The sequence below is a fragment of the Tamandua tetradactyla genome, chromosome 14 (assembly GCF_023851605.1).
Source record: "Tamandua tetradactyla isolate mTamTet1 chromosome 14, mTamTet1.pri, whole genome shotgun sequence".
In the NCBI taxonomy this organism is placed as follows: Eukaryota; Metazoa; Chordata; class Mammalia; order Pilosa; family Myrmecophagidae; genus Tamandua; species Tamandua tetradactyla.
In genome coordinates, this window is record NC_135340.1 from 64,400,919 (window position 1) to 64,428,140 (window position 27,222).

The 27,222-nt window shown below is 37.9% G+C and overlaps 1 protein-coding gene and 1 non-coding gene across 9 annotated transcripts in view; one reads left to right on the forward strand and one right to left on the reverse strand.

Annotated features, from left to right (window-relative positions):
* The window catches only part of ATP8B4 (ATPase phospholipid transporting 8B4 (putative)), a 282,452-nt gene that overhangs the window by 137,929 nt on the left and 117,301 nt on the right, over window positions 1-27,222 (reverse strand). For all 8 annotated transcript variants that reach the window (XM_077127848.1, XM_077127847.1, XM_077127846.1 and 5 more), the window contains 2 exons: window positions 24,539-24,611; window positions 5,783-5,853 (listed from right to left, as the gene is read on the reverse strand). In XM_077127848.1, the coding sequence (XP_076983963.1) occupies window positions 5,783-5,853; window positions 24,539-24,611 (144 nt within the window). The remainder of the gene's footprint in view (window positions 1-5,782; window positions 5,854-24,538; window positions 24,612-27,222) is intronic.
* LOC143656584 (U6 spliceosomal RNA) lies at window positions 25,531-25,633 on the forward strand. The gene has a single exon (XR_013162502.1). It is a non-coding gene; the product is annotated as a U6 spliceosomal RNA (small nuclear RNA).

A 27,222-nucleotide genomic window follows, 5' to 3' on the forward strand; every position in this document is an offset into this window, starting at 1 on the left:
TTTATTCCCACCAACAATGTATGAATGATCCTGTTTCTCTGCATTCTTGTCAATATCGTTGTCACACTTTTTCATTTTAGCCTTTCTGGCAAGTGTATAGTGTCATATTGTAGTTTTACTCTGCATTTATCTAGTGACTAAGGACACTGAATACCTTTTTACGTACTTACTTGCCCTATGTATGTCCTCTTTGATGAAATGCCTGCTCATCATTTAAATGCTCATCCAATTCTAATCGGATAGTTTAGTTTTTTATTATTGCATTTTGAGAGTTTTTTAAATATTCTAGATAAAATGTCAGATAGATGGCTTGCAAATATTTTCTTCCAGGCTATAGGAGAAAATATTATCTTAACAGGATCTTTCACAGAGCTGCGTGAAATATAGAAACCTTAACTCCTTTGATGTCCCTTTATTCTCCCCAATTTATAATATAATATTCCAAAATATTTCCTCTACATAGACCTAAAACCACATTAGGAAGTGTTATAATTTTCACTTCAACCATCAAACATAATTTAGAAAAATCAAGAATAGAAGGAAAATCCATTGTATTTACCTGTATTTTTTGTTTACCATGATGTTTTTCTTCCCTGATGTTCCCCAGTTCCTTCTTTTTCCTTTCTGTCTAAAGAACTTCCTTTAGCCACTCTATGAGGGTAGGTGTGCTGGTGACAGGTTCTTTTAGATTTCCTTCATCTGAAAACATCTTGATTTCCCCTTAATTCCCAAAGAACTTTTTTTTTACTGGGTTTAAGATTTGGGGTTGAAGGTTCTCTTCTTTAAGCATTTGAAAAGTATTATAACACTTCCAAAAAGTTTCTGATGATTTCTGATGAGAAATACACTGTAACTCAGATTGTTTTTTCCCTACTGGTAAAGTGTCATTTTCTCTGTCTACTTTTGTTTTGGTTTGATACTGCTGCTGGAATGTAATATACCAGAAATACGTTGGCTTTTACAACGGGGATTTATTAACTTATAATTTTCAGTTGCTAGGCCATGAAAATGTCCAATTCAAGGCATCAACGGGATGATACTTGGACTGTGAAGACAGGATGCTGGCATTTGGGACACCTCTGTCACATGGGACGGCACATGGCCAGCATCTGTTGGAACTTCTCTCCCAACTTCATTGCTTTCAGCTTTTGGTTCCGGTGTCTTCATATCTGACTTTCTGTGGGTCCCCTCTTATGTTTTCAGGGCTCTTCTCTTAATTTCATTTCTCAGCTACTATATGTGTTTCATCCATATACATAATGTGGTGGGTCACATCTCAGTTGAAATAATCCTGAAATAGGTCTGCACCCACAGGAATGGATTAAAAGAACATAGCCTTTTCTGGGGTACAGAACAGCTTCAAACTAACACAGCTTTCAAGATTTTTTATTTGTCTTTAGTTTTCGGATGCTTATGATGTGTCCTTTGGGTTCATTTTGTTTGGGGTTTACTCAGCTTCTTCAATCTGTAGATTTGTCTCTTGCCAAATTTGGGAAATTTTCAGCCATAATTTCTTATACTTTTTCAGTCCCTACCTATTTCTCCTACCCTGAGTCTTCAATGACATAAATCTTTTCTCTCTTATTACATCTCTCAGGTTGTTTTCATCTATTTTTTAGCCTATTTCCTTTTTTTTTCTTTTTTTATATCTTCTATTTCTTTGCTGAAACATTCTGTTTCATTTTTAGAGCTTTCTATTTTTATATTTGTTCCAAACGTGGTTGTAATTGCTGAAGTATTTTTATGATAGCTAGTTTTAAATCTTTGTCAACTATTTCTGACATCTCCATCATCTCAATTTTAGCATCTAATGATTATCTTTTTCATTTAATTTGAGATCTTCCTTGATGGTATGCCGAGTGAATTTTTTTTGAAACTTGATTGTTTTCTTACTATGTTATGAGACTGTGGATTTTATTTACATCAGTTTTGGCTTGCTTTCCATGATACAGCTTGAGGAGTGGATGGAGGAATGCTACCTCACTACTTCCAGATAGAGTAGAAGTCTAGATGTCCAATGTGACCTCTGTTGACACTGATGAGGGGTACAAAGGGCAGGGGTAGCTACTCATCAGCCCTGGGCAATGGGGAAGTTTCTGATTCTCTACAAGCCTTCCTCTAACACCCAGCAGGACGGGTGCCTCATTATTTCTAAGTGGGGTTATAAGTCCAAGCTCCCCACATGGTTTCCATTGACACTACAGAGGGTGGTGATCTTGTTACCAGCCAACAGGGATGAAAGTCCCAGACACCTACTTGTCCTTCTCTGACACCACCCGGCGGGGGTGTTGGGGCACCTTGTTGAGCCTCACAAGGATGATAATGGAGGCTTCCCATTCAGTCTTTCTGTCATGGGTAGGGGTGGTGCCACAATTTTTTCTGTGGTGTTTGGTTGGAGTAGAGTAGTATTGTCTAAAAGTTTTCTGTCTTGCTAGGCTGTCTCTTTACTGGGCCTTTGGCAAGAGATTATAGGCTTTTGTTGGGGCTTGTTTTATCCACCCATTGGCATAGCTGGGTTGCAGTGTCTTGCACTTCAGGTCTCGGATATATGAGACAGAAAGAAATTCCAGGAGACTCAATACCAGTCTTTCTTCAGGTTCCATGTTCTCTAGCCAGCCTGCCTTCTTCTCTTCATCTTTCAGAGTCATCTTATATCTGTTTTATATATAAATGTCCAGAGTTTTTTTGTCACACTTAGTGACAAGAATAAGTTAAAGCATGTATACTCCATCTTACCAGAAGCAAAAACTCCTCAAGGGGTTTTTTTTTTAAGGCTACCTGGAAATTTCCCTTCATGACTTTTTGTTTATTCAGCAGAGATTCTGTAAAATGTTTTTGTAAGACTAAATAAATTGATCATGTGAGCTATTCATATAGACAACTTACTATAGCACTCTTGGTCTATAATCATGATTGTGGAAGGACCAAAAATAGCCCAGAACACTTCCAAGCCCTTTCTGGTGGCACTCATGGTCAAGTCATAGTTGTCCTGTGGGTCTCACCAGGCTGAACTCTCTTTTCTTCTTAATTTATAATTAGAGAGGCTGTGGGTTTACAGAACAATCATGTATAAAATACAGGATTCCCATATACCGCCCCAACACCAACACTTGCATTGGTGAGGAAGATGCATTACAATTGATGATAGCACTGTTTTTGTGATTCTGCTATTATTTTAACATTAATTACATTTGTTACAATTGATGAGAGATTATTGAAGTAGTACCATTAACTACTGTCCATGGTTTACCTAGTGATATTTTCCCCAATATTCCCAACTTATTATTTTTTGTGTGCTCATGTATATTTTATGACTCATCTACTCATACACTAGATAAAAGGTGGGGGGCAGTCACAAAGTTTTTATAATCACATGGTCACAAGATGAAAGCTATATAGCTATACAATCATTATCAAAGATCAAGGCTACTGGATTACAGTTCAACAATTTCAGGTATTTCCTTCTGGCTATTCCAATACACTAGAAACTGAAAAGAAATATCCATATAATAAGTCAGTAGGCATAATCATTTGTTAAATCCTAATTTCTCAGTTACAATTTCTCCCTCTCATTTGAGCATTCTCTCAATCTTCAGGGACATCTGGGCAGTGACAATTCTAACTGCATGCTAAAAAGGGGTGTTGGCATTTTGAGGTAGAGGAATGAATCTGGTTGATGTTCTTGGAGAGACTGATACCTCTGGGTTTCAGGGCTTATCTGGCAAAGGAACAATATGAGGCTTTAGGCTTCTGTAAAAATAAACTTATAGGTAAAACTTTTATAGAGTCACTCAGTGCAAGCCCATAACTCAAACTAAAACAAAAAGGATGATGAGTGTGCTACTTCTGATCCTACTATCAATTGTTTGGAAATGGTCAGTCACTTCCCTCTTAATGCCTTCATTATAGTATTCCTTCCACAGCTCAAGCCAAATTTCTATAAAATCCATAAGACAATATAATAGAAACACATATTAAAAGAAAATACTAATACTATTCAGTATTTACTACATTATATACCTGTACTAATTGGTAATAGGGATATTAAAATAGTTCACATATTTACAAACTAGGGTTTTCTACATATGTGACATCTTTTGTATTATGTAGCTTAAATTTTGGCATTAGAATTATGATTAAAATATTTCTCCTGAGATATTAAAAAAAAAAACTTTTTATAGAGTCATAGTAGAGTCCAGGGTATTCCTTACGGTTTTCAGGAACACTGTTGAGGCTAGGCATAATGTGACAGTTTGTAATGTCTCGCTGAAGTTCACAAAAAAGTAACCTCCAGAATGACCCCTCAACTCTATTTGAAATCTCTCAGCCACTAAAACTTTGTTTCATTTCTCTTCTCCCTTTCGGTCAAGAAGGTATTGTCAATTCCATAATGCCAGGACGAGGCTCATCCCTGGGAGTCATGCCACACAATGCCAAGGAGACTTATACCCCTGGGAGTAATGTTCCACACAAGTGGGAGAGTACTGAGTTTGTTTGCAGGGTTTGGCTTAGAGAGAGAGGCCACATCTGAGCAAAAAAAAAAGAGGTTCTCTGACTCAGGCAAAATTATACGTAGGCTTGGCGTGCCCATTACAGAAACAAGTTTCACAAGGGCACGCCTAAAGATCAAGGGGCTGACCTATTAAATTGGGCATTTCCAATGCTTGTGAGATTATCGGAATTCCCCACTGGGGAAATTTAATAGTTCCACATTTTTTTACCAGACCCTCAAGGGACTTTGCAAATACTTTTTTATTTTCTGCCCAAAATATTCTGGAACACATCAGGGTATTACAATAACCTGTACAAAATAACAAGATCTCCTTCCCTAATCTAGGTTCCCTGTAATTAGGTTGTTTAAATAAAATGACCAGACAGATTAAATTGAATAGTGTGCTATAGAAAATTTAAATATTAGACAAAATAAATATCTTCCTTTGGTCTCACACATAAGTCGATGTTTAAAATATTGACATCATCATGCTTTTTATTCTATATTCTGATTTATCTTAGTCCTAACCAGATCAGCTTCATTTATATCTCTAATTTTAGTCTTGAACTCTATTTCAATAATAGTGTAATATGGCAATGATCTGGGAAGCAATGGTTAAAAACATGGGCTCTGGTGTCAGACTATCAGAGTTTGTGTACTGGCTTCATTCCTCAGAAGTTTTGAGCAAATTCTTTCTAAGCTGTGGCTTTCTCATCTGGCCAGTGGGGTTTATATAGATTAAATGACAAAATCCATCTAATAGACATATATAGTGTCTTTAAAATGCATTCAAATGTTTTGAAACAAATTGACATAAAATCTATAATTTAATTCTAAATTAACATCAATATCAAAACTACATTATATCCCATTTCTCTCTTCTTTCGTTCTGTCTTCATTTCATATGGTTGCAAAAGGTTGTCTCCTACAGTAACATTGGTCCTTCCTAAGGGAATCTTGACCTCTAGACTCTCATTTACTTAAAAAAAATTACTTTAAATTAAAAAAAAAAATGTATAAATGTGTCTAAGGAATTTCAGTGAAGTAGTCCCATGTAAAATTATTCACTTACATATGTTTACCTGACTGTGAAGGAAAGTGAGTTTCAGAGAAAAGACAGTTTTAAAAAGATCAGCATAGTTAATAACCTACGGATTTTGCAATATAGACTTGTATTTTCCCCCAAGAAAATGAAATAAATAAATAAGGTTTAAATCATGTCTCTAAAGACATTCCTTTTAAATAAATTTAATATCAACTGAATTAATTAATCTAATTTTAATAACTTACCCATCAAGCTCAGCAGTTTCAATATAACAGAGGCCATGTGGCTCACTACTTGATAGAAGAAGCAAATCAGCCTATTAACAAAAATCATGTTAAAAGAATACTTGATATGGGAAGATTGGTTTAAAGTCCTTTACTACAAATAAATCAGGCAAGCCTTAGGAAAAAATATTACAGAGGTGAAATCCTGCCCCACCCCATGTCACATGCCCCAAATCAAATCCTTCCTCTGCTTCCCTGCTCTTACTTTGCATGCCCCCGACCATGGCAGCATAAGCAAGAGCAGGGCATAATTTATACATTAATAGTCACTTATTTATCTTTTTTGAAACAAATATAAAATAATCTATTGCCTTGCTTTAATCACAACTAATGGAAAACAGAAAAAAAATATTAAATAAGTAGGATAATTGGAAATACAGATATGCACATAATTTAATTTCCCACTGTGATCAGTTAAAAGCAGGGAGCAGGCAAAGGAGATGGAGGAAAAAAAGAGAAGTGACAGAGAGGGAAAAAAAATGAAAAACAGAAAAATTAAAGAGATGCAGGAAAATGAAAGAAGAGAAAAAGATTAAAAGAAAACAAAATTAAAAAGATTAGTGGCTTCTGGTTGATCAGGAGGGCAGTGTTAGATATTTCAGGATGTTGTTCCCCCATAGACTCTTTGAACAACTAGCAAAACTGGCAAGGCCATCTTGTAGAGTCATCACCCTCAAAACTCTAGAGAACAATTAAAGGGTTATAGTAACTGACAAGTGCCAAATTAAGAAAATGCAGCTTTAAAATGGTAGAAGAAATTTGTAGTCCCCTTCCTAGCCCCTTTTCCTACCCTTTCAACAGCATGGGATGAGCCAGCGTGCACTCCTTATGTGGGTCCCTGGCCCTATTCTGAAGGAGCAGAGTAACCTCTATGAGCATACTTAATACCTGTATGTTAATGACAATTTAACAGGTGGCAACCTATCAGGAAACTCTTCTCTGGCTAACTCTCCCAGAAATGTCCTTGCAACAGCTAAAGCAGTGTAAGAAACAATTATGTCAAATAAGGCAAAAAATTACTGGCTTTATGTCATACAATAGAGCATCAAGGAGTGGGGAGATAAAGTTTATTTAGAGGGAGTAAGAGGGACATTCCAATTCCTGTAAACAAGACCACCAACAAACCAGGACAAGACAAAGGGTCAGAAAACACAGAAAGGGCCCTGCACTTCACAGTCACCTCAGACTGATTTTCTTGTAGAAGGGTTAATCTCTGAAGGAAAATACCAGTCTATGCAAAGCAAATTTGCAAAGATTGTGAAATGTGTTTTTTTTTTTTAATTCAGTTTGCCTGAATAAATCTGTCTCATCGCTAGACTGGATAGAAACATAAGGAACAGACATCTCAGGGACTAAATCTTAGAGTCAACACTTTAAAATGTTAAAATGTTCACTGTGCAACAAAGGATTGCAAGACAAAGAAACAGAAAATGATGCCCCATCAAAACTGTTAACAAAAAAATCAGACTTTGGACATACCAGGAAAAGCTTTTAAAATATATGCCTGGGCGGGCCACGGTGGCTCAGCAGGTAAGAATGCTCGCCTGCCAAGCCTGAGGACCTGGGTTCGATTCCCGGTGCCTGCCCATGTAAAAAAAAATAATAAAAATAAAAAAATTTTTAAAAAATCTATGCCCAAAGAGATAAGGGAAATCTCAAGAAAAAAAACAAAAGAATAACAGGAAAATGATAAATGAACAGTATGAGATCTCAATAAAGAGATAGAAATTTTTAAGAAGAACCAAACATAAATGCTGAAGCTAAAAAACACAATAGCTGAAATGAAAAAATCCCTAAGAGGTTCCTCAGCAGACTGGAGCCGACAGAGGAAAGAAACCATAAACACAAAGACAAGACAATGAAATGATTCAGGCTCAGAAACAGAAAGAAAAAATAATGAAAAAACTGAACAGAGGCCAAGAGGGCTGTGGAACACCTTCAAGTATGCCAATATGTGCACGATGAGAGTCCCAGGAGGAGAAGAAAGAGAGAAAGGGAAGAAGGAATATTCATAGTAATAATGGCAAGTTCATCAGCATGGCAAAATAAGACATCCCATGGAAAAGCCTTTCCTCAGAATCAGCTAATAAAATGACAATCCAACTTGCTTAGAAATATCGAGGATGATGGAGACTGGAGAAGGACTCCACAATCACTGAATCAAAGAAAAAGAATAATAATTTACAAGAGCAGGTAGGAAATGTCCGTCCCAGACTTGCTGGTCTGTACCACTCTCCCTCACTCAGTCTCGCATAGCTTAGGAATTGCAAAGAAACAGTGTGGTCTGTGTCCCTCCCACAGTAGACAGAAACAGTACAGCCACTTAGAGCAGCAAGTTAGAATCCCATGCAAAGGGACACAAGTCCATGGGAACCCATGACAGAACACAAGTCACTAAGTCATGCTGCACACAAAAGCACCCTCCCCGCCGCCCCACCGGGTTTGGTGGGGAGACAGATTGTGGCAAAACTATTGACAAGAAGCACACTTATAAAATGCAGTTTATGTTGGCTGTACCACTTAAATGTAAAACAAACTTTTCTAGAGTGACCCATGTTTTCTACGTTGATTCCATCTGTCTCCCCAGGGTGGGATACCCTTATGGAGAAGAATCCAGAGGAATAAAAGCCTCACAGAAAAAGGGGCAGGGGTGGTAAATGGAACTGCTATAGACAGGAGGTTTCAAAATCTGAAAACTGTAAGAAAAATGAGATCCTGAGAATTTTTAAAAATCATAGGACTGGGGAGAAAATTCTACACTAAAACAGAACAGATCAAGACCCCCATATAAGTTACAGAGGAAAGGAAGTTTTCTCCTAGAGGTGAAACAATTGCACAAGTACTGCAATCTTTAAAATTGTACGATATATCCAAGGCAAAAATCAGATGAAGAAAAGCTGAGAAAATCTGAACAGTTAAACACATGCTATTCTAAAGGTCTAGAAAAGGGTGGACCAAGCATCCAAGGAGAGCCTTTAGAAAAAGCCAATTAACAAGAAAACAAGAGGGAGAAACTGAGCTTCAGCATTAACTCATCAAGATAATCAGATCCCAGACATCAGCAAAAATGTCAAAGTCATACTAAGAAACAGGAAGATATGACACAGTCAAGGAAACAAATTAAAACTTCAGAGGAGGTGCACAATTTGGAACAACTGATGAAAGAAATTCAAATAAAACTTCCAAATTAATTCAAGGAGATGAAGGAAAATATGGATAAAGATCTAAAGGATATTAAGAAGACAATGTGTGAGCATAAAAGAGAATTTGGATGTATAAAAACAGACAAAACAGAAATTAAAGGTAAGAAAAGCACAATAGCAGAGATTAAAAATAAACTAGAGGCATACAACAGCATATTTGAATAGGAAGAAAAAAGAATCAGCAAACTAAAAGACAGGGCAATCAAAATCATATGATTAGAAGGACAGATTGAGAACAGAATAGAAAAAATTGAACTGCGTCTTATGGTTTTGAATAATTGCATGAAGCACACAAGTGTAAGCACCATAGGTGTCCCAAAAGGAGAAGAGAAGGATAAGGGGGCAGAAAGGATATTTAAGGAAATACTGGTTGAAAATGTCCCAAATCTTATGAAAGATATAATTGTCCAAGAACCACAACCTACTCCAAATAGAAAAAATCCTATTAGACCCATTTCAAGATGCATACCAATCAGAAAGCCAAATGCCAAAAATAAGGAGAATTCTGAAAGCAGCAAGAAAAAAGCACTTTGTCACCTATAAGGATCCTCAATAACACTGTTCTGATTTCTCATCAGAAACCATGTTATATTTAAGATACTGAAAGAGAAAAACTGCCAGTCAAAAATTCTTTATCTGGAAAAATTGTCCTTCAAAATGAGGGAGAATTTAAAACACTCACAGATAATATTTTGTTGAAAAGACAGAAGAGAGTGACTTGGAGATGTGTGAGGAAATGAAGATTCAGAGAATAGGTGTGCTAGTGAAGTTAAGTTGGTATCTTTTTAAACCAGTAGGTTATAGATACAGGTTGTTCATTATAAACCCCAGGGTAACCACAAAAAAGTTTTTAAAAAATATACAGACGTTCCAGAGACTCAGGTTCAATTCCTGGAGCCTGCCCATGTAAAAATATATACATATATAAGTTTGGAAGGTCAAGATAGCAGTGTAGGGAGGTGTGAATTTAGCCTGTCTTCTAGGGTAGCTAGTAAATAGCCAGGAACTGTCTGGAATAGTTGTACAGGGGACTTAGGAGACAAGACGCACATGGTACACCAGCCAGGAACAAGTGGAAGGGTCAAGACTGATAAATCATAACACAGAACTGTAAGCAAATTTCCATGCTTTGGAGGCTGGTGTCCCTCCCCCACTGGCATGGAAGGCTGACTAAGAGTCTCTCCCCAGTGGGAAACAGAAGGCTCCCCTACCAGGAGTAAGGGAAGGGAAGCTCAACCACACTTCAATTGTGTATGATTTTTTTTAATTGGACTCCTGAATACCAGCTCCAAGCACAAACAAATCTACAACATAAACAAGAAATAAGCCAAGAGTTCTGTATCAGACCCACTCTCGGTAAGAAGGAGGCAGCAAGGCTGTTGGAAAGAAAAAAAAAAAAAACAGTGACTTCTGGAGATGGCTAAGTACAGAATACTGGAAAAGGGCTATGTACAAGAAAGTGGGCACACAGAGCCAGTACCAACTCCAGCTCCTGATCAAGCCTGATGGGGAAAAGGAGGTATATTTTTAATAGCTCCTGGCTATGATGCTTTGGATGTTGACAAAATTGGGATCATCTAAAGTGAGTCCAGCTGAAAAATTCTAAATATGAGGCTTTTTACCATTAAAAAAAAACAATGGAAGGTAGGCCATGGTGGCTCAGCAGGCAGAATTCTTGCCTGACATGCTGGAGGTCTGGGTTCGATTCCCAGTGCCTGTCTAGGCAAAAAAAGAAACAAACAAACAAACAATGGAGATATACAACAGTAGATTTGAAGAGGCAGAAGAAAGGATTGGTGAACTAGAAGGCAGGAAATCTGAACTCATATGCAGAAAGTAACAGACAGGGAAAAGAATGGAAAAATATAAGCAGAGTCTCAGGGAATTGAATGTGAACATGAAGTGGACAAATATACATGTTATATGTGGCTCAGAAGGAAAAGAGAAATGAAAGGACAGAAAGAATAATTGAGGAAATAAGCACTGAAAATTTCCCAACTCCTATGAAAGAAATAAAATTACAGGTCCATGAAACACAGTGTACTCCAAACAGAATAGACCTGAATAAACCTACTCCAAGACACTTACTAATCAGATTGTCAAATGCCAACGACAAAGAAAGGAGCAAGAGAAAGCAACAAGAGAAAGGCAATTCATCACATACAAGGAAAGCTTGATAAGACTAAATGCATATTTCTCAGCAGAAACCATAGAGGTGAGAAGACAGTTATGATATATTTAAGATACTGAAAGAGAAAAACTGTCAATGAAGAATTTTATATACAGTGAAACTGTCCTTCCAAACTGAGGGAGAATTGAAATATTTACAGATAAACAGTCACTGAGAGTTCATGGACAAGAGACCTTGTGGAAATGAAGAGTGTAGAAATGAAGATTATCACAAAGGGCAACTAAAAGGGTAAAAGGAGAGAAAAATGAGATATGACATAAAATCCAATGGACAAAATCATTGAAGAAAGTACTGCCCTGTCCTAGTTTGCTAGCTGCTGGCATGCAATATACCAGAAACAGAATGGCTTTTAAAAGGGGGGATTTAATAAGTTGCTAGTTTACAGTTCTAAGGCTGGGAAAATGTTCCAGTTAAAACAAGTCTGTAGAAATGTCCAATCAAATTCATCCAGGGAAAGATATCTTGGTTCAAGAAGGCCAATGAAGTCCAGGGTTTCTCTCTCATATGAGAAGGCACACAGTGAACACAGTCAAGTCTTCTCTCTCAGCTGGAGGGGCACATAGTAAACACGGCATCATCTGCTAGCTTATTCTCCTGGCTTCTGGCTTCTGGCTTCATGAAGCTCCCCAGGAGGCATTTTCCTTCTTCATCTCCAAGGTCGCTGGTTCATGGACTCTCTGCTTTGGGGTGCTGCAGTATTCTCTGCTCTCTCTGAATCTCTTTCATTCTCCAAAATGTTTCCTCTTTTATAGGACTTCAGAAACTAATCAAGACCCACTCAAATGGGTGGAGACATGTCTCTACCTAATCCAGTTTAATAACCACTCTTGACTGAATAGGGATTAGAAGAAACAGCTGCCTTTACAAAATGGGATTAGGATTTAAAACATGGCTTTTCTAGGGTACATACATCATTTCAAATCAGCACATTCCACCCTCTGGCCCCTAAAAAAGACATGTTTTCCCCATGCACAAAATACATTAATTTCATAACAATATCAGAAATCCTTAAACCATTTCAGTAGCAATACAAATGAAATACAAAGTCAGAAACAGTACAAACTCCTATCAAAGTTAATTACAAGCATAGTCTATTCTAAGGCAAAGTTCTCCTCTGGCTCTGGAACAATAAAAACTCAAAGCAAGTTATTTGCTGCCAACATACAAAGGAGGAACAGTCATAGAATACATATATGCATTTCCATAGGGAGGAAGGAACACAGAGGTCACCGGACCCATACAGTCTCGAAAACCTGCAGGACAAAGTCCATTAGATTTCAAAGTCTAAGAGTCATTTATCTTCAGGGCTTTTGAAAGTGGCAGTCCCACCCTTTCCAAAGTTCTACCTCTCTCCCAACGCAACTCCTGCCTCTCTCCTGCCTCTCTCCCAACGCAGCCTTGGGGGACATTGGGAAGACCACCTTTTTCTCACCTCCACCTTCTCCAAGCATTGGAGTTTCACCCAGACTCTCTGCCATCTCCAGGGCACCACCTTTTTCTCAGTTCCACCTTCTCCAAGCATTGGAGCTTCACCCGGACTCTCTGTCATCTCCAGGGCACACTCTCAACCCCACCATGTGGAGGCAGCCAGGCTCTCTCCAAACCCCAAGGAATGTGCCTCACCCTCTCTAAGACCTAAGGCAGCATGACTCTCCACTGCAGTGAGGTGGAAGGCCCATCCTCTGCCTTCAGGGCAAACTCACCCTCTCCATGGACTTGGGTGGGTCTGCTCTCCTGGCCCGAGGCTTCTTGATTTCAGGCCTCAGTCTCCATGGCTTTGCCTCTGAAGTTATTTTCCTCCAATGTGTCCCTTCTCTGAATGCCCCAGTACTGACCGGCAGTGGCTCTGTTTATACAGGTTCCACAGCACCCTCATTGGCTTTCTATGCAGTAGTCTTGGATCACGCCCATCAGACATAAGGAGTTTCCACAAATCCTTCCTGGATAACTCCATGTCCGATCCTGGCTTTCTCTGAAAAGGCTGACTATTTCCATACTTGGTAAAATCTTCATGTTGGGCACTATTCTCTGGAGTCTCCCTTCCAAGAATCCCAGAATTCTCCAGAACATCAACTTCTGGTTTCTTTGTACTCAAGAGTTCAGTTCTCAGCTTATCTCTTTCCTGTTGCATTTCACTATAAGCTTTGAGGAGAAACCAGGCTACACTTTCAACATTTAATTTGGAGATCTCTTCTGTTAAATATCCAAGTTCATGGCTTTTAAAATCTGCTTTCCAGCCAAAGCCACTAGTCAACTTTGCCAGATTATCTGCCATTTTAAAACAAGGATAGCCTTCCTTCCAGTCTGTAATGACACACATCTCATTTCTGTCTACAACCTGATTAGCGGTATCTTTAGAGTCGACATTTCTACCAAGAGTCTCTTCAAAACATTCTGGACCTTCTCTATCAAGCTCCTCACAACTCCTCCAGAATCTTCCCCTTATCCATTTAAAAAGCTGTTCCAACATGTTTGGTATTTGCAAACTGCAGCAGCAGCATCTCACTCTCTGGTATCAAAATCTGTTCTAGTTTGCTAGCTGCTGGAATGCAATATACCAGAAACAGAATGGCTTTTAAAAGGGGGGATTTAATAAGTTGCTAGTTTATAGTCCTAAGGCTGAGAAAATGTCCCAATTAAAACAAGTTTATAGAAATGTCCAATAAAAGTCATCCAGGGAAAGAAACCTTGGTTCAAGAAGGCCGATGAAGTTCAGGATTTCTCTCTCACATGAGAAGGCACATGGCGAACAGTCAGGGCTTCTCTCTCAGCTGGAGGGGCACATGGCAAACATGGTGTCATCTGCTAGCTTTCTCTCCTGGCTTCCAGTTTCATGAAGCCCCCCAGGAGGCATTTTTCTTCTTCATCTCCAAAGGTCGCTGGCTCATGGACTCTGCTTCGTGGTGCTGCAGCATTCTCAGCTCTCTCCATATCTCCTTCATTCTCCAAAATGTTTCCTCTTTTACAGGACTTCAGAAACTAATCAAGGCCCACCCAAATGGGTGTAGACATGCCTCTACCTAATCCAGCTTAACAACCACTCTTGACTGAATAGGGATTAGAAGAAACGGCTGCCTTTACAAAATGGGATGAGGATTAAAAATGGCTTTTCTAGGGTACATACATCATTTCAAACCAGCACATGCCCTTATAATAATAACATTAAATGTTAATGGATTAAACTCCTTAATCAAAATACATAGACTGGCAGAATGGATTTTTTAAAAAGTATTTATCTATATGCTGTCTGCAAGAGACTCACTTTAGACCAAAGGACAAAAATATGTTGAAAGTGAAAGGCTGGAAAAAGATATTTCACACAAACAACAACAACCAGGAAAGGAGTGGGGGTAGCTATACTATCAGACAATTAAACTTCAAGTGTAAAAGAATTAAAAGAAGGATACTATGTATTAACAAAAGGGAAAATTCATCAAAAAGAAATAACAACCATAAATATTTATGTACCTAACCAGAGTGCACCAAAATACATGAGGCAAACACTGACAACACTGAAGGGAGAAGTAGACACCATTAGAATAACAGTCGGAGACTTCAATACACCACTCTGGTCAATGGATAGAACATCTAGGTGGAGGCTCAATAAGGAAGCAGAGGTATTGAATAATATGACAAATGAACTAGACTTAACAGACATTTACCGAACACTGCACTTCACAACAGTAGGGTACACATAACTCTCAAGTGCCCATGGATCATTCTCCATGGTAGACACATGTTGGGTCACAAAGAGGGTTTCAATAAATTTTAAAAAATTCAAAATATACCAAACACTCATCGGATCATAATGGAACAAGGCTGGAAATCAATAATAGTTGGGGGGCAACTCACAAATATTTGGAGGCTAAACAACATAATTTTAAACAATCAGTGGGCCCAGGAAAAAATTATAAGAGAAATCAGTAAATCTCCCATGGCAAACAAAAATGAGAATACTATATATCAAATTTTATGGGATATAGCGAAGGCAGTGATGAGAGGGAACTACATTGCCCTAAATACCTATATAAAAAGAAGGAAGAGAAAATATTGAGGACTTTTCACCTGGAGGAACTACAGAAAGAACAGCAAACTAACCCCAAAGCAACCAGAAGGAAAGAAAGAACAAAAGTTACAGCAGAAATAGAAGTTGGTTCTTTGAGAAAATCAATGGACCCTTAGCTAGGCTGACAAAGAAAAAAAGAGAGAGGATACAAATAAGTAAAAGCAGAAATGTGAGAAAGGACATAACTACTGACCCCACAGCAAACAAAGGAGATATTGAGAGAATACTGTGAGCAATTATATGCTGACAGACTAGACAAGTCAGACAAAATAGACAACTTCTTAGAAAAGCATGAGCAACCAACATTGACTCAAGAAGGAATAGAAGCCCTTAAGAAACCAATCACAAGTAAAGAGAATGAATTAGTCATCAAAAAACACCCAAAAAAGAAAAGCACATGACCAGAGGGCTTTACATGTGAATTCTATCTAACACTCAAGAAAGAATTAGTGCAATCCACCTCAAACTCTTCAAAAAAATTGGAAAGGGAAAGCTACCTAACTTTTTCTATGAAGTTAATGTCATCCTAATTCCAAAGCCAGCCAAAGACACTACAAGAAGAAAAAATTTACAGACCAATCTCTTTAATGAACATAGATGCAAAACTCCTCAACAAAATACTCATAAATAGAACCCAGCAGCACATTAAAAGAATTATACACCAGGACCAACTGGGATTTATTCCAAGTATGAAAGGGTGGTTTAAAGTGTGGCTCAACACAAGAAAATCAATTACTGTAATACACCACATCAATAAATCAAAGGGGAAAAAACACATGATAATCCCAATTGATGCAGAAAAATTCAGTATCCTTTCTTAATGAAGGCACTTCAAAGCACAGGAATGGAAGGTAACTTCCTCGATATGATAAAGGGTACATATGAAAAGCTCACAACTAACAGCATACTCCATATGAAAATTTTCACTGTAAGATCTGGAACAAGACAAGGATGCCCACTGTGATTCAACACTGTGCAGGAAGTTCTAGCTAAACCAATTAGGCAAGAAAAAGAAATAAAAGTCATCCAAATTAGAAAAGGAAGAAGTAAAATCTTCACAGTTTGTAGATGATATGATTCTGTATGTAGAAAATAAAAAAGAATTCATACCAAAGCTACAAGAGCTAATAAAAAGTACAGCAAAGTAGCAGGATACAAGATCAACACACAAAAGTCATTAATGTTTCTATTCGCTAGTAATGAGCCACCTGAGGAGGAAAACAAGAAAAAAATTCCATTTACAGTAGGAACCAAAATAATCAAATATTTAGGAATAAACTTAACCAAAAGACCTAGACACAGAAATCTACAAAACAACACTAAAAGAAACCAAAGAAGACCCAAATAAATGGAGGGACATTCTATGTTCATGGAAGAATAAATAATATTAAGAACTGAAAACAGGTACTCAAACAGGTATTTGCACACTGATGTTCACAGCAGCATTATTCACAAATGCCAAAAGATGGGAGCATCCCAAGTGTCCATCAACATACAAATGGATAAACAAAATGCAATATGCATAGACAGTGGAATATTATTCAGCCCTAAGAAAGAATGAAATTACAATATGTGTCAAAACATGGAGGAACCTTGAAGAAATCATGTTGAGTAAAATAAGCCAGACACAACACAAAAGGACAAACAGTGTATGATCTCACTGATATGAAATACTTAGAATATGCAAATCCATGGGGTCAGAAACTAGAATACAGGTTATCTGAGGTGATGGAGTGGGCAGGGAATGGGTAGTGAATGCTTACTTTGTAAAGGGTTTCTTTTGGAGTTGATCATAAAGTTTTGGTACTGGATGGTGTTGGTAGTGGCACATCATTGTGAGCATAATTAACAGCACTAAATTATATATTTGAATGTGGTTAAAAGGAGGAAATTTTAGGTTATGTATATGTTGCTAGGATAAAAATTTTAAAAACCATAGGACTAGGAACCCAAACAGTGAACCCTAATGTAAACGATGGATATAGTGGATAATGTCACTACAATATATCATTTCATGACTGCAGTGAAGGTACTACACTAATACAAAGTGTTAATAGTAGGGAAAACTCAGGGGGAAGGGTAGGCTATAGGAACTTCATATTTTCTGCATGATTTTTATGTAAACCTACAACTTCGCTAATAAAAAATAAATTCTAAAAGAAATAAACACCCACTAATATACACACAGAGGGTAAGAAGATAAGAAGAAAAAGAAAAAGATGATAGGGAAGAAGAAGCAAAGGAACAAAACAGAAAAGAAAATAGAGTCAAAGATAGTGGAGAAATATCCAAGCCTGAGTAGTTTATCTTTTTCAGAGATAACTAGGTCAGTTTTTATGTCTGTTTGAGCTTTGGAAATTAACTGTCACAATTTAGTTTTAGAATGCCAGTATCTTTCTATATTGGAAACAGCTTATCTATTTTATTTCATATTTCAAAATTTATCTTAAAATAAAAAATTTTAATTAAATTCTGAGGGGTGTGAAGGTCTAAAAATAATTGACTAAAATTTTAACAATCGCGAAACCTTAGCCTAACCATTTTCTAGACAGGCCTGAATTTACAGTTGGCATTGTCAATCTGGAAAATACCTTACCTTTATATTTTAAAATATTAGGATTGCCTCATTTTCGACTTCCAGAGGGTATATTTAGATCAGCCCACTCATTACATTGTCTCAAATGCTTAAATTTCCAAATAACATTTAGGCTTTGTGTGTGGCATGTGTGTGTGGGTGCTTTTATCCAAACTGAGATAAAACCGAGCTGAAAAAAACCAAGCCCCTGAAGGAATAAACAAATTTGCATTGCCAGGTTTGCATTGTCAAGGTACTTCAGCAACTCTGAATGAGCCACCGGTGGAGGGAGAAATTTTCTGACTTTCCACAGTGTGACCAAAATAAAGCCAACATAGAAAAATGTGTCAAGAGTGTACACCACCAAAATCACCCATCCCTGTTTTAAAGGAAAAAATTAAATTCTTGGAAATTCACCTGATTTTAATTCCCATATTCAAATTTCAGTGATTAAAGGCACAAGGCACTAGCAATATAGCTTGAGGCTCTTTGGGCCTATGCCTCTCCTCCCCAGAGTTTAAAAGGAGTATTAAAAACAAAAAGAGTCTTAGAAACAAAATTCAGAATTCAGAATTCTCTAATTCTAATAGTCTGTGATTGATATTAGTTATGAAATAAAGAGGAAAAAGTTGCTTTTCTTCAAAATTCTGCATAGTAAGAATGAGCAATGTTTCTGTTTAATACTGAGCTCAGCTGTGTTAATGATTATGTATTTCTTGATAAACAAGAAGCATGCGTTGTCTGGCAGCTGGCTCAAGGCATGCGACTGAGGCATCACCGCCCCCTGGCGGCTGGATTGTCTCCTGAACGGTGACGCAACTTCCTAGAGGCTAAAACTGACAACCGTAACCCCCCAGGACCTGGACTAAGTGTTCCTGCTACCTCTATTCCCTCGGAACCTGGAACCTTCTACCTCTACTTTCCCCAACTCTTCCCGTCTCCACCCCGCCCCCACCGCAGTCACCTTTTTCTTTGATGTCCTCTGAACTTTCTGCCTGTTTTCCCACTCCCTGTTCTCTGCCCTGCCCTTTCCTCATTCATCCTCTGTTCCCGCAGCCCAGGGCTGAGCCTTGGTTTTCTCTCCTGCAAACTGCTCCCTTTAAAGTTTTCAAGTTCATTCCAGTTGAGGAGGGAGCATGAAGGGGCGGGACCAGCTATGCGCAGAAGGCAGCCCTCCTGTTTTCTAGGGCACACAGTGATAATTCTGAAAAGGAACGGGCAAGGCTAAAGGGCAGAAATCACCCTGTCCGTCCCTGTCACCCTCTGTCAGAGGCGGTGGGCCGCAGAGGAGCGACCGGCACGTGGGTGGGTTTAGCGCTCCACCAGCCCGGGGACCGTGAGTCTCAGATCAGGCCTCCTCAAGCTGATCTGAATTCAGATCAAATTTGTCTTTTCTAGCCCTATCATTTCTGAAAGGTGAAATCTTCAATTCCTGTCATAGACACATAAGTTTTTCTTAAACCAAAAATTGTACTCTAGACCTAAACCTTGAATGCCTTTTTGTGGAGGGGAGAGGGAAGGGTGTTTTCAAACACACTGAACAACTAAATTCTTGTAATGTTCAAATCTGCTCATGTTCCTTAAGGGTTTATTCCTACAGCCAGATAAGTAAAACAAAACAAAACAAAACAAAAGCATTGCTGTCAAGTAAAGGAGGGAGGTATGCCCAGCCCCAGGGGTCCAAGTTCTTTTGGTATCAAGTACTCTGCTGTGTTTGGTTCTTCTAATGCAAGTCGATCTCATTCTGATATTTAAATTATACTCTGCATTGTTTCCTGATTCCAAAATGAAACTAGGAGCTTTGGAAATTCAGCCAGAAAGTGTTTTAGAGTTAAAAAATAAATATAGGGGGGATTCCATCATTCAGTAGTAGATAAGGCATTCAAAATACTCAGTTGAGTCTCAACTGAATTCATGTATTCATTAATCCTAAACATATTTTACTGACCACGCCTCTGTACCAGACATAGCGCTCCAGGCTAAAGTGAGAACAAATGTAAGTAACTTTTGAACCTGCTGGCTAATTGGTAATTTCAGGTGAGCTCTTTTCGCTGCTTAACATTTACTGATAAGCAGACATAAATCAGGTTTGAAACCCTAAATTTGGACAGCTAGAGGTTGCTTATCTGAATTACGTGAATTCAGATAGCTCTGTGTAAGAGATTGGATGGTGTCCCCCAAAATGATATATCCAAGTCCTAACCCCCAGTACCTTTGAATGTGACCTCATTTAGAAATAGGGTCTTTGCAGATGTAATTAAGTATCTTTGGAATGAGATTATCCTGAATTTCAGGTGAGCCCTAAATCTAATGACTAGTGTCCTTATAAGAGAAGAGTGGGAAATTTGAGACACAGAGGGAATGGCCATGAGAACACAGAGATGGAGGTCAGAGGGATACGTTAACAAGCCAAGCATTGCCCACAGCCACCAGGAACCAGGAGAGAGGCTAGAACGTTTTACCCCTCAGAGTCTCCAGAAGGAACCCATGCTGCCAACACCTTGACATTGGGCTTCTGGCCCTATGAGAGAATAAATTTCTGTTCTTTTAAGCCACCAAGTTAGTGATGATTTGTTATAGCAGCCCTAGGAAATTAGTACATTGTGAAATTCAAACTCAGGGCAATTAGAGCCATTGCTCTAACGAGTCAGAAGTGTGTGGGGGGAGGGGAGGCCTGGAGCCAGGTTGCCTGAGTTCAACACCTGGATCTCCTATTGGCACCCTGTTTTCCCATCTGTAAAGTGGGGACAATAATAATAGTATATAACCTACTCTCCTCAAGTTGATATGAGGATAAAATCAGTTAATTCATTTCAGTGCTTAGAATACTGCCTAGCATAAGGCATCTACTCAATAAATGCTAGTGATCTTTATCATTATCTTCATGACCTTGTTTTCCAAGAGCTATTTCAGGGCAGTCAGTCCTAAATGGCTGTCTTTCAGACGTTGCTCCCCAAATATAAGCTCCCCGACAGCTGATGCCAGAGGACAGGGAGGTATATTAGTACTTTTGAGTGACTTTAGCAGTTACCCATAGAAACATGTGCTTGCCCATTAAATGATTTTATAAATGCCAAGTCTCCAGACATGGAAAGACAGAACAAAATGGTCTGAATCAAGAGGCAGCGTTTTGGAATTTGGGGGACTCCCTTCTTCACTTATCCAAGGATTAAGCTGAGTGCAGCTGTAGGCCAGAGATTAATGGAGACCAAAATATTAATTTGTTACTGGTAAAAGTATTGGGGACCACACTTTTGGTCTGTGGGCTGAATGGGCTTACTAATGCTTGACCCCTGATAGATAGAGTCATCAACCCAGTGGAAGTTCCAAACCCCAGGCTTCCCACCACCCCACCATGGGGGTTTGCACCTGTAAAATTGATGCCACAGAGAAGCAGGACAGAATGTACTCTCTGTACACAGGCAGAACCCAAAGAAGAAGAAGGAAGGAAGAACTGGGCCAGGCACTCTTCTCCCTGCTCCCAAACTCACCAAAGAAATTGTTCCTAGAGGAGGAAAGTGATCAAGGAGCTACAGAAAAGCTCAGAGTGCTACTTTGGGGCTGTTCCTCCAAGTGAAAATGGGAGGATCGGGGACTAAGGAGAAAGGGGGATAAGCATTCTCACCCTAACATACAACCACAATAAAAAAGCCACATGTGTGCTGTTCAACAATAGCCATAAGTCACAGGTGGTTATTTAAATTTTAATTAATTAAAATTAAATAGAATTTAAATTCACTTCCTCAATTGTGGTAGCCATATTTTAAGTGCTCAGTTCTCATATGGGGCTGCTAGCTATCATATTGGACTGCACAGATAAAGAAACATTTCCATCATTGCAAAAAAGTTCTTTGGACAAGGATGGAACAGTAGTGACTGCATTGGAACTTCTCTACATGTGTGATTCATTTTCAAACCAGTGATAACAATGTACCCTTATCCTTGATACTTGCACTTATCCCTGCCTCGTTACACTGAAGATTCTGAAAGCAAACAAGCAAACATACCATAACACAGAAATATATAACTAAATTTAAAAACAGGATTGAGGGAAATATAAATTAGAATATCAAGACTAGAGGACAAGTTAGAGCACAGGTAAGCTGGCCATAAGCTCTTATGGAGTTAGGAGATTGGCTCCTGCTTTTCTGGAACTCAACCTTAAGAATTTGTGGTAGACCTACTGAAGTGTCATAGCAGAGAATGAGCAAGTTCAGTCTAAAATTCACCCTGTTGGAACATATCCATGGAGCTTTTTGAATATATTGTTTTTAGTGAATACTTGAAGCAGAAACATACTTAGCATTTTCCCTGAAATATTCAATTCCAAATAAATGATGGTTAAATGTGCAGCATACTTTATTTTATGGTAATTCCTATATAGTCTAGAACCATGACGTGCAAGGAGTAATTGCCCCCCAAAATGTTGAATGTATACATCTTACAATTCCACATATGGTGGTTTACAAAAAAAGAAAAGGAAATTGAAGTTATCCACTTAGAAGCACGTAAGTCTTTCTTTGTAATCATTTTAATTGAAAATAGAACTAAAATAAGTTACATATAGCCCTTTCTTCTTAAACAAACAATCCTGAACATAATGTGATCTTTTCTTAGTCAAGGAACATAGATCTGTTTAGTAGTACCTCATTGGTCAAGAACACCCTTGTATTAGTTAGGGTTCTCTAGAGAAACAGAATCAACAGGGAACACTTGCAAATATAAAATTTATGAAAGTGTCTCATGTGACCGTAGGAATGCAGAGTCCAAAATCCACAGGGCAGGCTGCGAAGCCGATGACTCCAATGGATGGCCTGGACGAACTCCACAGGAGAGGCTCACCAGCCAAAGCAGGAATGCAACCTGTCTCCTCTGAGTCCTCCTTAAAAGGCTTCCCATGATTGGATTTAGCATCACTAATTGCAGAAGACACTCCCCTTTGGCTGATTACAAATGGAATCAGCTGTGGATGTAGCTGACGTGATCATGACCTAATCCTATGAAATGTCCTCATTGCAACAGACAGGCCAGTGCTTGCCCAATCAGATGAACAGGTACCACAACTTGGCCAAGTTGACACCTGTCCCTAACCATGACAACCCTGAATGTTGAGAATTTATATCCACTTTTCTTTCTATTTTTATCTTTATTTCTACTTTCCTTCTTATCAGAGGCTGCTGTTCATTCATCCAACCAATATTATCGAATGTCCCCATGATCCATCATGGTGCTAGATTTTAGAAACCAGGAAAATCAACATGGGTCTATGTCTTCAAGAAGCTTGCAGTCTGCTTTCAGTGTAAATATGGAATAATCACATGTAAGGGCTGAATGGGTTCTCTGAGACCATCTAGTGTCCAACACCTTGATTTGACACATGAACTCAAAAGGAAAGAGGATGAAACATTTGTTGTCACTGAAGAAATGTAACTAAGACTTCTTATTCCCCATCCAGTGCCATTACACAGTATTTACCTTGATCCTACAAACAGGGTATGTTCTTCTAACAGATGCCATCCCTTGATGTACTGTTCCTAATCTTTAATGACATGAAAAATAAGCTGGACAAGCTAATTTAAATTGTGTCTAAAACAAAAGTAAGTAGATTGTAAGTAAGAACCTAACAGGTTCTCCTCCATATAAGAAGCCCAAATCATAGTCCCTGGACTCTGAGACCTCTGTTTTGGCTGCCCCAACACCTTTTTGCTTAATTCTTCATTCTCTACTCAATATTCCAAAAAGTTGAGGTTTCCAGAAAAACAAGCACTTCTCTACTTAACTTTGAAATCTTTTGTGAAGAATAGTCTCCTTAGTATGGGCTGGTCTAGAAAATTCAATGTACTAAAATGATAGATTAATGAAAGACTGTTTCTAAAAGTGAACAATTAGGACACTTAACTGAGTTGTTTCTTAAAATATGCCTTTGGTCTAAATTTTTTTCCATGGGAAAATATCTCCAGGTTAATGAGGAACACAGTTTGATATGCAAAATTGTGCTTAATACAAAAATTTTTATAAATGAATCTGATATATATTTGACAAATACTACAATAATTTGAATGTTCTATCTCTTATCTGGATAGCCTTTGTCACCCTAAATTTAATTTGAATGATAATTAGTCACATAAATGCTAGTGATAGAACTGAACCCTTGAACTTTATTAAGTAAATTTTAACATAGGTAGCTTAAGGTTATAAATTCATTAATTTAATTAACACTTTATTAATCCAGAACATGGATATACATTTTCTGATTGGATTATTTGGGGAGGAGCATAAGTTTTCTCTCTCTAACTCATTTTTCTTCAACAGTACTAAACACATTATTGAGGGAGAGCATTCAAAATAGGTGAGAACAAACTGTTTCATAAGCATTTTAAAGCTTTTATTTAATGACAAGTGAATTCTGATTGAAAAATTTTATATCTATTAATTTGAAAGGTTTCTAAGGAAATACACAAAGTGGTAATCAAGAAGGTATATCTGAGTTACTATGTTATTGAAAGTAATATATCAAGGTATTTTAAAACATTTATCATTGAGATTTTTCTCTAATACATACTGTCTTCCCTCCTTACTCTGAATTAGTATGAATTTACTATATATATAAATGTAGTAAACACTTCAGTATCTACATTATTTCAATCTGAGATCAATTCTTAAAACAATATTAAGTACTCACAGCAACAAATTGGTTATTTTCAAGTTTAATGATGTCTCCCACTTTCACATTCATCCATTTTTCATTCTGCAGTCTAAGAGCAAAAAAAAAAAAATTAATTATTTTCAAGAACCGAGAACAATCAAAAGGAAATTCAGAGGAATGCACTAACAATTGAGTAACAGAGGAAGCAGACAGCAGTTTCCCAGAATATTAAAATTAAAAGGAGTTCCGGGAAGCTGGCAGAACAGGATAGGCTGAGTTCACCCCTGATCCAAGCAACACTTGAGAAAAACTACCCGGACAGCGATTCCAGGGTACAAGTGACCACAGAGGACTTCTGCATTACATAGGGAGGTCCTGGATGAAAAAGCGGATGAATTACAACTGAGAGGACAGGGTGAGTTTACTTAATAGTGGCTGCACCTGGGGTGAGCTGCAATGCACAGGCAGGAGCTGGTGTCACAGGAGCGCCATGCTCCTGCACTCCTGCTTGCCTCCGTATCAGCTTGTGTAATCTTCTCTCTCAATTCTGCACACAGGAGTTCCCATGGAGAACCCAGAAGCCAGCAGACTTGGTTTACATATGCCCAGAGACCTTGCTGCTGGTGTACAATACCTACCCCATACAAAGGAAGTGAAATAAGACTAAGTTTGGACTACTCAACAGGTACCATGGAGGCAAGAAAGCAGTGGTATGATATATTTAAGATTCTGAAAGAAAAAAAATTCCAGCCAAGAATTCTTTATCCAGCAAAGTTGTCCTTCAAAACTCAGGGGGAGATTAAAATTTTTGCAGACAAACAAATGCTGAGAGAATTTGTTAACAACAGAAAAACCCTGCAAGAAATACTAAGGGAAGTTCTGTCAGCTGGAAAAAAAAACAAAACAGGAGAGAGAAGTCTAGAAAAGGTCACAGAACTGAAAAGTATTAATAAGAGTAACATAAAGGATAAAAAGCAAGAGAGGAAAAAAATATAGAGATCTGACAAATAAAAACCAAAGGATTGTGCTTGCTTTAGCAGTATATATACTAAAATTGGAACAACAGAGAGAAGATTAGCATAGCCCCTGCACAAGGATGACATGCAAATTCATGAAGCGTTCCATATTTTAAAAAAAAACAAAGGATAAGATAGTAGATTCAAGAACTGTCTTTGCAGTAATAAATTTGAATGTTTATGGAGTAAACTCATCAATTAAAAGGTACAGATTGGGGCAGGCAATGGTGGCACAGTAGCAAAGCTCTCGCCTGCCATGCCAGAGACCTGGGTTCAGTTCCCAGTGCCTGCCCATGCAAAAAAAAAAAAAAAGCATTCAATTTATAAATGGAGGTAGTAATTTAAAAAACAAAAGATGCAAATTGGCAGAATGTGGGGTGCAAGGGTAGCTCAATGGTAGAATTCTTGCTTGCCATGTGGGAGACCCAGGTTTGATTCTCAGTCCATGCACTTCCCCAAAAATAAACAAACAAGCAAAACATAAAAACAAAATTTCAACAAATGGTGCTGCAATAACAGGATACTCACATGGAAAAATAATGAAATGTGACCCCACCATACAGCATACAAAAAAAAAAAAAAACATACAGATTGGCAGAAGGGAATAAAAATATGATCCATCTATATGCTGTTTACAAGACCTTCATCTTAGACCCAAAGATACAAATAGAAGGAAAGTGAAAGGAAGGAAAAAATAATATTCCATACAAGCTATATCCAAAAGAAAGCAGGAGTAGCTCTACAATATCAGACAAAATAGACTTTAAATGCAAAGATATCATAAGAGACAAAGAAGAGCACTATATATTAATAAAAGGGACAATTACCAAGAAAAAATAATAATCATAAATGTTTATGCACCCAATCAAGGTGCTCCAAAGTATATAAGGCAAACATTGGTAAAACCAAAGGGATCAATTGATTTTCTATAATAATAGTGGCAACTTTGGTACACCACTGTCATCTTTGGACAGAAAACAAGACAGAGAATCAATAAGAAAACAGAGAACATAATCAATGTGATTAATGAATTAGACCTAACAGATATATAAAGATCATTAGAACCCAAAACACACTGGGATATACATTCTTCTCTACTGCTCATGGAATATTCCCCAGGATAGATCATAGGCTGGGGAAAAAAACAGGTCTTCATAAATTTAAAAAGATTGAAATTACTCAAAGCACTTTCTCTGATCACAGTGCAATGAAGCTGGAAATCAATAACTAGCAAAGAACCAGAACTTTCAAAAATATATGGAGATAACACACTCTTAAACAATCAATGAGTCAAAGAAGAAATTGCAAGAGAAGTTGGTAAATATCTGGAGATGAATAAAAATGAGAATACAGCATGTCAGAACTTACAGGACGTGGCAAAGGCAGTGCTGAGAGGGAAATTTATTACCCTAAATGCTTGTATTATAAAAGAAGAAAACAAAAATTGAGTACTTAACTACTCACCTGGAGGAACTAGAAAAAGAACAGCAAACTAACCCCACAGCAAACAGGAGAAATAACAAAGATTAAAGCAGAAATAAATGAATTGGAGAATGACAACAAAAAATAATAGAATCAATAAAACCAAAAATTGGCTGTGAGAAAATCAATAAAACCAATGGGCTTGTAACTCAACTAAGAGAGGATGCAAATAAATAAAATCAGAAATGAGGGTGGGGTCATTACTACGGAATCTGAAGAAAT